The sequence below is a fragment of the Fringilla coelebs genome (genome assembly GCF_963513975.1).
Source record: "Fringilla coelebs genome assembly, chromosome: 20".
NCBI lineage: Eukaryota > Metazoa > Chordata > Aves > Passeriformes > Fringillidae > Fringilla > Fringilla coelebs.
The window spans coordinates 3,026,647-3,037,592 of NC_140046.1; the positions used below are offsets into that span (position 1 = coordinate 3,026,647).

A 10,946-nucleotide genomic window follows, 5' to 3' on the forward strand; every position below is an offset into this window, starting at 1 on the left:
AGGTTTTACTCATCAGAAACACTCCAGCACCCAGCAGGTGCCCTCACCTCACACTGGCATGAAGGAGCTCCCAGAGGTGAGTGCCCATCGGCTTCAAGAGCAGGAAAAGCATCCTCCCAGCAGGGGCAGGATGAGGTGGATGCTTTGGAGATCATCATCTCCACAGAAATACAGCTGAACCCCTCGGCTGTGGGGCCAAGAGCAGCAGGAACCATCCCTGGGGGGCTGCAGAGCAACAACTCACCCAGCACAGGCACTCCCTGAGGCTCAGGGCTGCAAAACTTGCGCTGGTTTGGAGCTCGAGGATGGATTTGGGTCCCCCTGGAAGGTCTCAGGGCAGACCTTGCAGCGAGGGCCAGCAAAGCTCACAGACTCTGCTGCCAGCTGTCTCTGGTGGCTGCACATTCCTGCTGCACATTCCTGCCCCTTGTCCCACACTGCAAACCCCAAAATCCCAGCTGGGAATTGCAGAGAGGGCTGGCACAGCCCATCCCAGCTCGGGGGGCAGCTCAGGCACTTTGGGGTCCTGAGGAATCTCTTGTTAGCACCAGGATCCTGAGGAATCTCTTATTATCACCAGGATCCTGAGGAATCTCTTTTTATCACCAGGATCCTGAATCTCTTATCATCAGGATCCTGAGGAATCTCTTGTTAGCACCAGGATCCTGAATCTCTTATCATCAGGATCCTGAGGAATCTCTTGTTAGCACCAGGATCCTGAATCTCTTATCATCAGGATCCTGAATCTCTTATCATCAGGATCCTGAATCTCTTTATCACCAGGATCCTGAGGAATCTCTTATTATCACCAGGATTCTGAATCTCTTATTATCACCAGGATCCTGAATCTCTTGTTAGCACCAGGATCCTGAAGAATCTCTTGCTATCACCAGGATTCTGAATCTCTTATTATCACCAGGATCCTGAGGAATCTCTTGCTGTCACCAGGATCCTGAGGAATCTTCTATTATCACCAGGCTGCCACAGCAAACCTGATGGTCTGCCAGCACCAGTGAGAACAAAATCACCCTGCAGAGCCCTCCGAGGGCGTGGTGGCGTTTCCTGCAGAGTCCTGCTGCCAGGGACAGGCTGCTGTGACCAAACCCACCTTTTTGCAGTCCTGGCAGAAGACAGAGGAGCTGCCCAGCAGCCCCAGCATCTCCCCACAGAGCAGGCACTGCGAGAGGCCGTTCCCCATGGCGTTCTTCCTCATGTTCTCCAGCCTCTCCACCAGGCGCCTGCGGGCAGGAGGCACAGCACGGTCACGGCGCTGCGGGAACAGCTCGGAGGGTGACCCCAGGGCAAGGCAAAAAGCACTGGGAAAGGGCAGAGGAGCTAAACCTGCCAAGCCCTCTCCATCTCCCTGAAAGCAGCAGGGCAGGCTCTGATGAGCCATTAGGAGCAGGAAGGCCAGGCTAAAGCCATCAGACCAAAATGAGCGTGGCTGTGGCACGGGAATGGCAGCGACTGCTCCCTGCTCCCTTCCAGCCCCTTTGGAAGGCAGGAGGCACACAAGCATGCACAATGCCTGCAGCAGCAGGGCTGGGAGAGGGCAGGAAGGCAGGACAAGCAATCAGGAGGCAGGGTGTGGGGAGCAGGCAGAGCAAGGCTGCTCTGCCATGAGATCACTGCTTGGCAACCTCCAGGCCATCTGCAGAGGGGGACAGCAGCAGCCAGGCCATCCATCAGCACCAGGAGGGAGGGAGGGATCCTGCCATCCCTGAATCCCACTCTCATTAGTGCTAATGTCCCATCCAGCAGGGCCCCTTGGAGAGCAAGGCAGGGGCTCTTTGGAAGAGGGGCTGCCGGGGTGGGGAGGTCAGGCTGCACGGCCAGAGAGAGCCATCATTAGCGGATTTATGATCCTCGACTTGGACTCCGGCACAAAGGAGCTCCTGGGAGCAAACAAAAGGCATTTCAGAGAATGCCTGACCACAGGAGCTGCAAGGGGAGCACTTGCTGCAGCTCCAGCAGCAAGCACACAGGAGCAGGCAGGCCCTCGGGGTCACTGCCTGCTGCTGGGGTCTCCCATTTATCACAAAAGCATCACTGCCACTGCTGGTTAGCCCTCGCTAACGAGGGAAGCAGGGAAGCAGGGCCTGCTGGAGAGGGGCTGGGAGTGCCTGGGATTTCTGTCTCAAGAACACAAACACTGCTGGGAAATGCTGCAGGGCTGCCCAGCTGCCTGCCTCTGAAGGCAGGATGATCACAGACAGAGCTCAGGCCAGACCTGCAGCAGCAAAAGGATGCCTGTAAATTAAATAATTCAAGCTAGCAAACCCCATCCAGAGGGCTCAGCCAACTAGAACATAAACTCATTCTCTGCTCCAGGCCAAATCCCAGGGGCCTGGTGGGGACAAGGGAACACCTGATTGTGATCCTGAGCCATCCATGCCCTGGGCACAGCCCAGCCTCACTCAGCACCACCTGCATTTCCCAGGGACTGTGTCAGGGTTGCAGCCTCAGCAGCCCCCAAAGAAGACTTCAGCGAGAAGGAAAACACGGCACCCTCCCTGCAGGGATCATCCCCTCCAAACAAGCAGCATGGGAGGGGAAAATCACTGAGCTCAGGGATGCTCTGAGGGATGGAGGCTGAGCTCAGGCAGCTGGGAGAGGCACTCCTGCCTGGGCTGGGCTGACCTTTCTGGGGAGGGAAGGGGACGGGGATGGGGACGGGGACGTGGCCGTACCCGACGCGCTGCTGCTCCGCCACGTCCAGCTGCTCTGCCTTGCGGATGACTCCCAGGATGAGCTCAAGCTCCTTGGGGCTCAGAGCCTGCATCTTCCTCTGCTTCTCAGTCTGGAATGTGTGCACTGACCAGCCTGTCTGGAGCCTGTGGGAGGGGGTGGAGGGCAGGGCTCGGCTGGGGAGGGAAGCGCAAAGCCCCTGCCCTGCCCTGGAGGAGCGGCAGGGGGAGGATGGCTGGGACAGAGCAGAGAGCTCTGGGGCCAGGTCGTGGAATTTGGGGTTTATTGCAAAGGGCCAAGTGCAAGGAGCTGCTTGGAGCAGGCCCCAAAGAGGGAGAGAGAGGTAAAGAGAGTGGGAAAGAGAGAGAAGGCGAGAGCGTGGCAAAGAGGATGGGAGAGCGAGGTTCCCCTTACAATACCATAAATCTTCTTCTGTGCTGAACATTCTAATTCTCACTAACCAATATAATAGAAGATACAAATCCTATAGCATTTACATACAGCCTATAAGAATCACTACATTACCATACTGTGTTATCTTTCAAACCCTAAAAACTCCTCTTTGGACCCCTTCTGCCAAGCCTAGAAACTACTCTTTGGAAACCCTAAAAACTCTCTTTGCAGTAGTTTTAAACCCTAAAAACTCCTCTTTAGACTCCTTCTGCCAAGCTAGTGGGGTCTGCTCTGCCCCTTGGAGCTGCCTGCAAGCAGAGGGTGTTGTTCCATCCAAAGGGGATTACCTTCAGCCAACCACACCATTGTTTTCCATGTGTTCAGTAACTAAGGTATCTCAAAACTTGCTTTCATTTCAATCTCACTTATAGTTCCTATATTCTCAAAATCTTTTGCCAGGCAATCATATTTACAAGGCTTTCCTGTTTCCTCTCCCCCTGCCCCACAGCCCAGGCACGCAGACCACGGCAGCAAGGAAGGCTGTTCCATGCCTAAAGCCCAAAGCAGGAGGCTCCTCTCACTGAGCACATTTCCACACCCCCCCTCTCTCCCTGCAGGCTGGGAGGTGCCCAGCCAGGCAGCCCCCTCAAACCATGGGCTGCTCCCCTATTTTCTAACCCTGCAGCAGCCCAGGGGTTCAGGCAAGAGCAGAGGTGGCACAGTCCCAGCTGCCAGGGAATGAAAACATCCAAGAAAAATGCACTTCCAGAGCTTGACTCACCCCCGTCCTTTCAGTCCTTAGGTTGTGCAGTAATTTTAACTTTGGGGGGAAAATGAGAACTGATGACAAGTTCCTAAAACAAAAGGGTGCTGGCAGCTGGGGGATGCCATCAATTATATTCAGGGTGCTCCAATCCTTCCTTTCACCCAGGGGAGGGCTGTGGGATGGATCCCAGGGGTGCAGGATGAGGCTAAGAGCCCAGAGACACCAGGAAAGCTGCGAGGGCAGAGCTGAGGGAGGAAGGGGAGGAGGAGGAGGAGGGTGGGGAGGACTCACTTGGCTCTCAGGGCCAGCTGCCGGTCGTTGGGGCAAACCCAGGGGCCCGAACCGCTGCCAAAAATCATGTCAGCCATGGCCCCAGCCTGGGGAGGGGTGGGTGGCAGGAGTCACACCTGGAAGAAGCAAACAGAGGTGATCTGCCAGCACCACACACGGTGGGAGCAGCCAGACTGTCACCCACAGACAGTGATAAAAACATCCCATCACCCTCATAAAATATAAGCTAATAAATACTTTCAGATACCTTGAAGGCAAGGCTGGAAGTTTAGATATTATGGTATACTCTGAAAAAAAAAAAATAAAAAAGCCAGACACTCTTTGTCAGTCCTGATTTTTCATTTCAAACTAGAGAAAAGCACTGTCTGTAAAAATAATCCCTGCCTCCCCACCTCCAGAGCCCCAGCGCTGCAGTTCTGACAGAGAAAGCCACTCCAAAGGACACAAAGAAGCTACAGTTGCCTTTTTTTTAACCTCTTAATGGGGTAACAAACAAAAACCCACGCAACAATCAGCATGAATAGTGGCAAGTCATTTCCTTCATTAAAACTGCCTCCATAATAGCCTGATATTTATAACTCCAGCCTACAACAGCAGCTTGTTTGCATTCTCTGATGCTCGAGACAGCACCTCTTGCAGCAGATCTCCTGCTGTGGCTCCTGTCCCTGGCACGGGCACACCAGTGCTCAGTGAAAATTCCACTGAAGTGATCAGGAAAGGCAGCAAGAACCAACTTCCAGACGCTCATGGGAGGAACATCCCCCGAAGAGACTCTGCAGCTGAGCAGTTCTGAGCCCTACCAGCGGCTCAGATGAATGGGAAGCACCGAGGGACAGGCACAGCCAAAAGATTTCAATGGATGCTGAACTAGGCTTGATGTACTGAGCTGGATTTGCTCTCCAGCAGAGCGAGTGTCTCACAAGCCCTAATGCATCAATTCCCAGGTATTAACGCTTGTCCCCAGCACAGACACTTGCCAGCTTTGAAACCACACCTGCTGGGCTGAGATAAGGTGTTTAACTCTGGTTGGCAAGCAGCAATCAGATCCCATGGCAGGCCAGGTGTATCACCTGCCAGCTGTGCTGGAGTTCCCAAGCAAACTCTGTTTTTCCAGCCTCCCTCCCCGGCAGTGCTGCAGCCACCCCTGCTATCTGCTGCTGCCACGCTGAGCTCTGTGTGCTGTGCCAGGCACAGCCTGATGGCCTTGGCCCCCTCACACAGAGCTTGGGCACATCAAACCCTCCCTGCTGCGCTGAGCTCACACATCCCCCGGCACAGGAACACCAGCTCCCTCCTGCCTAACCCCAGCTCAGCCCCCAGAGCCAAAGCGAAGCAGTTCCCTCCTCTCTGCCATCCCAGTTTCTGGGGAGAGCCTGAAAATGCAGTGCTTGAAACAGGCAGGAGGGAAGAGGGGAAATTCCACACAGATTTCCTTCAGTGCAAGGGGAAACGTGTGTGAAGAAAGGTGGAGGCTCAGCACAGTCTGAGTGAGGCATGGGGGAGATGGGAAAGCTGCAGGAAGCAGGGCTGAGGCAGGAAGGACAGACAGAAACGTCCCACAGGATTTTTTTAAACCTTTGCCACATTAGCCAAAGTGATGGCTTTTGAAAGAGAAGAAAACCTTGAACCCTGGCACTGCTCTCCCCTCTCTGCTCAGCGCCACACACTGGGTTTTACATTCCCATCCAGCCCCAGAACACCTCCTGCTCTTTTAATCTGCCAATCTGCAGCCAGGAGGGAACACCAAGAACACCTTCCCCACTCCCACCCCGCAGTGCTCACACCCAGGGGAGCAATCAGCCATGAACAGCACAAGAACACAGAGGCTCCCACCCTCAGGCCTGAGCTGGAAGCAGAGAAAAGCTACAATTGCACACAGAATGGCAGACCTGGGATTTTCCAGAGATTTCCCAAGGCTGTGAGGTGTGGTTACAGGATTATATGCATATGTAGCCCCCCACACGAATGCATATATTAAATTACTCCTCAGCTGCGCCATGAATTCCTCCCTCCCACTCGTGAACACCTGAAGAACAGCACAGCCCACACTCTGTGTCCGTGCAGGGCTCCAGGCAAGCAGCCTGTGGTGCCTGGGGGGGTCTTTGGAATAAAATCTGGAGCGGGAGACGAGCCCCAGAGCAGAGCCAGGGCAGAGGAGTCGGCTCTGCCAGCAGCTCTCCGGGTGGAAAGCTGTGCTGGAAGCATCTGCCCCACCCCAGCAGAGCTTTATCTGCTCCACCAGAGCTGAAGGCGAGTCAGAGCAGAGCACATGAGCTGATTTTTCTCAGGAGAGGCTTAAAGGCATTCTCCAGCCTCAGAGCACAGCGAGCTTTGCTCAGCGTGACTGAACAAAAACAAGCAATGTCATGGTCCTGTGCCTCTTGTTACTCAGCATAAGCTCCCTGTCCTCCCCCTTCCCTGAGCAGCATCTGCAAAGAGAAAAGGCAAACAAAACACAGCCTAAAGAGCCACCAGATCCCAAGAGAGTCTTCAGAGAGATTATTCCCTGAAATATTTACAGGATGTGCCATCTCCTCTGATGGGAGTTGCTGGCTTTCCACTTTTGCCTCTGGAAAAAGGCTGGTGAGGACACAGCTTGGTGAAGGAAACAGGAATGGGACTACAGGGCATGGTCTGCTGGGGGAAAGCAGGGCTGGAGGGAAAGGAGGGTCTCTCATGGGTGTGGGAATGATGCCAGAGGAGTGGAAGGCGTGGAGCATCTTCTCTCTTATCTCAGTACAGGACAAGAAGTGCAGGGAAATCAGAAACACCCAGATAGCAAAACCACACCAGCCTGGGGAGTCGTTTCCACTGGCTGTGGTGAAATATCCCCCTCCTGCAGCCTTGCATTTTCTCTCAAAAATACTCCAGCCAGCACCAAGCCATCCCCTCCCTGCCCTCCTCTTCTCTGCTGGTGAGGGAGCAAGAGAACCCCACAGCTCCTGTTCCTGCACACAGGGTGACAGCAAAGCACCAGCACTTTGTGGCACAGAAAAACCTCCCACTCCAGGCTTCTGCTTCTTACCTAAATTCAGAATTAAAAGGGGAGCTCTTATCAATATTCTATGACCTGCTTTAAAACCACTCCACCTGTTCGTTCCTTTCCTGTGATGGGGGAAGTCATGTGAGACAAAACCTCATTAAATCTGGGTCCACCTGGCTGCCCTTGGCACAGCAGCCCAGGGGAGGGGCAGTGCCCTGCAGGGCTGCCCTTCCTGGGGGGCTGGGGGCAGCCTGGAGGATGCAGAGCTGAGCACATCCCTGCCTGCAGCTCTGCCTCTGCGTTATCCACAATCAGAGCTGTACTGGGAACATGGCTGCAATCTGGGGATCTTCAATCATCCTTCCAGCGAGGGAAGCAGTGGCAGGCAGACACAGCCCCTGGACATGATGCTCTTCAAAGAACTCCTGAGAAAGAATCCAGGTTTTCTCAGCAGAACATCAACGTGAGCATCATGAATTTTACCTCAATAACAGCACAGACACAGCAGGTGATACCTGCCACCTCACCAGCTGCAAGAGCAGGTGCTCAAGGAAGAACAGAACAGCACAGCACAACAATCCTTCCCCAGAACGCCCTCCCAGAGATCCCTGGATCATTCATGTTAATATTTGCAAAAAGCCAATCACATCACACACGTTTTTCACAGTGAAATCACCTCCTGCTCTGCAGCCAGACCCCATTATCCCAGGGAAACCTTGGCAACCCAGGAGTGTTTGCTGGTGTTGCCATGACACAAATGAGGGGCAGGGATTGATAAGGTTAACCCAGCCCACCAGCAGGAAGGTTATTGCTGCAGCCACCACTCTTCCCCTGTGGTTTAAAATGCCCCAGCTGTATTTCAGAGCTGGTTTGAAGTGCCAGGAGAACCCTCGGGGCCGCAGGAAATGCAAAGTTGGTTTGGGAGCCAGAGCAAGGCTGAATCAGGGTTTGGAGAAGTTTTTCTCACACCTGAAGCACTTTGAGCTGCTCACTCACACCCACATCCAGCAGCTCCACAGCCCCTACAGCAGGGCACCAATAAAATGCTGGAAAATGATTTTATAAGGGCTGAGCAGAGCCAGGAGATCCCCAGCAGCTCTCTCAGGCAGAGAGACACCTGGGCATGGCTGAGGAGCAGCGTTTTGGCATTCCTTACCAACCCCAGCAGCAGATGGAGAGCCAGGAGACACAGGGATCCAGGGATCAGAGATAACACAGGGATCCAGTGGGATCAGAGCTGACACAGGGATCCAGGGATCAGAGCTGGCACAGGGAATCCGACAGGATCAGGGCTGACTTGCAGCCTAGGCCAAACCACTGCCCAAATAAACACCACAAAGCTTTGCCAAGCTTGGGGACAACAACCAAAGGACCCAATCAGAGAAATTTTCCCCATGAAAGCTCATTCTGAGCAGCATCAGTGCCAGCAAAATGGGGACAAACTCCATCAGATCCTCATTCTGGCTGGCCCAGACCAAATCAAACACCAGCTGGAAGTGTCCTTATGGTGAAAGGCCAAGCTGGTAAAGAAGTGGGTGAGCATGAGGTTTGGGGGGGAAAAATAAGAAGTTTCCTCTCCACCAGAGCTGCTTCCCAATCCCAGCAGCAGCAGCAAGAAGCCAAACTGCTTTTAAGATGCAGCTTATAAAGAGTTTTTAAAATACAATGCCCTGGAGGTCCATGCCAGTCCTGTGAGTGGGAAGATAAAATCAGCTCGACAGGAAAGCTGACATCCAGCACCAACAATTCTTTATTAACGAGAGGCACTTGTGAGTGTGGCTACCTGAGATATGGTGAGCTGCAAAAAAAACCCCCAAAATTAAAAAAAAAAAACCAAAACCGAAACAAAACAAAAAAACCAAACAGGTTTTGCCAAAGCAAAGCAGCCTCCAGGTGCCCCAGCACCCCTTGATGCCGGGGAGGAAAGCCAGCACTGTTCCACCTGCCAAGGTGTATCTTTATTTATCAGACTTTGAACCCATTTCCTCCTGATCCCCAGCCAGGCAGGTGCCTTATGCAAAGTGAATAATTCATGAAGACAGCAGGCTCTTTCTGCCTCGCGTTCGGGGCAGGTTGATCTGGCATGGGAGAAGCAAATTAGCATCTAAATGGCCAATTAGAGAAACTCATTTCACTATTCTGATATGCTAAAAAGCTCGGGAGGCTGGAGGCTGGCAGCGTGGCACCTCCCAGCCTCCAGAGAAGCATCAGGTTTCTTAGAAAGAATGGGACAGAGGGAAGCGCTGAGCGCAGGCCAGCTTTGTCCAGGAATCCCGTGCAGAAGAGGAGCCTCATGCCAGGCTGTTCCACGGGTAACCTCCAGTGAACCAGGAAAAGAACAGCTGGTGGCCGTGGAGGAACTCTGCTGAGCAGCCAGGCCTTCCAAAAAACTCCCTGTCCTCCGAGCCGCAGCCCTGCCGGCACATCTGGGGGATGGAAAAGCTTTTCTCGGCATCCTCAAGGCATAAAACTGGGTTTAGGCACCCTTTGAACAACACCACGAGGCGGCCACTCCGAGGCTTTTGTCACCCTGGACATCGTTGCTATGAGCAGAAAGAAAGCCGTGGACTTTGACCAGGTGCTGGAGAGCACCTGAGCCAACCTGCAGCACCCCAAAAACCCCGAGGGTGGGCACGGCACGTCGCTGTTACCTGCACATCCATCCCTATCCTATTCCCATTCTGCCAATCTCAGGAATACCCCTAACACCATCACGAGCACGGTCAGAACCTCTTTCCTAATCAGCTCAATCCCCATAACAACCTACGTTTGCCCAGGAACAGAAAGCCTAACTTCCTTCTGACCTCCAGAGAATGAAAATTCATTACAAACTTCACAATTCCCATCAGCTTAAAAACAGACTTTACTCACTCGCCTCCTTCCCCACGGCGCTGTTGGTGTGATATCACCAAAACCCAGGACAATCCCCCCTCCCCACGGGTGGCTTCTCCCACCTCCCAAAAGCAGGACGTGGTGGGAACTTTTCCACACATCGCTTTCGCCTCCCACCTCTGGCTCGTTTCCCCGCACATCTTTACCATTTTACAGTTAATTCCCTTCAGGAGCCCCAATCCCGCCCAAATTCCCAGCAGGGCTGGGGGTGGGAAGGCACCTGCGGAGCTGCCCCAGCCCAGCGGCGGGGCAGGCTCACCGGGCACATCCCGGCCAGCTCCCAGCTGCTCCCGGAGCCTTCCAGGGAACTCTGGGTGCCCCTGACCCCTCCAAGCTGCTCCCCATTCCCAGACCCCACAAACCCCGGGCACGCCGCTTTTCCTCCCGGTGCCGGGCGCTGAATCCCAGCTCAAACTCCGCCCAAACCGAGCCGAGTTAAGCTGAGCCGAGCCGAGCCGGGCCGAGCCGCTCCTCCCGCACCCACCTGCGCTCCGGCCTCAGCCGCGGTCGCTCCCGGAGCCGCTGCCCCGGCGGGACGAGGCGGAAACGGAGCCGCACCTGCGCCCGCCCCCGCCCGCCCTCCGCGCGTCCCCTGCTGGTGCCCGGAGCGGCCACCGAGCGGCCCGGGCACGGCCAGATGTGCTGGGAGAGGCTGGAGGGGATGTGGGCACGGCCAGATGTGCTGGGAGAGGCTGGAGGGATGTGGGTACAGCCAGATGTGGATTGGGAGGGTCAGGAGGGATGTGGGCACAGCCAGATGTGGATAGGAAGGGTCTGGAGGGATGTGGGCACAGCCAGATGTGAGCTGAGAAAGGCTGGAGGGGATGTGGGTACAGCCAGATGTGGATAAGGAGGGTCTGGAGGGAATGTGGGCACAGCCAGATGTGCACTGAGAAAGGCTGGAGGGGATGTGGGTACAGCCAGATGTGGATA

General features: G+C 54.6%; 1 protein-coding gene across 4 annotated transcripts in view; it reads right to left on the minus strand.

Annotated features, from left to right (window-relative positions):
- The window catches only part of RPH3AL (rabphilin 3A like (without C2 domains)), a 32,595-nt gene extending 22,049 nt beyond the window's left edge, over positions 1–10,546 (minus strand). For 2 of the 4 annotated variants that reach the window (XM_084219344.1, XM_084219342.1), the window contains exons 1-4: positions 10,498–10,546; positions 4,139–4,254; positions 2,691–2,834; positions 1,109–1,238 (exon numbers count right to left, since the gene is read on the minus strand). In XM_084219344.1, the coding sequence (XP_084075470.1) occupies positions 1,109–1,238; positions 2,691–2,834; positions 4,139–4,215 (351 nt within the window). In that variant the 5' untranslated portion in view covers positions 4,216–4,254; positions 10,498–10,546. Of the gene's footprint in view, positions 1–1,108; positions 1,239–2,690; positions 2,835–4,138; positions 4,255–4,385; positions 4,571–10,497 lie in introns of those variants that run through there. The other 2 variants (XM_084219343.1, XM_084219345.1) reach the window with 2 other exon arrangements.
- Positions 10,547–10,946: the final 400 nt, after the last annotated feature.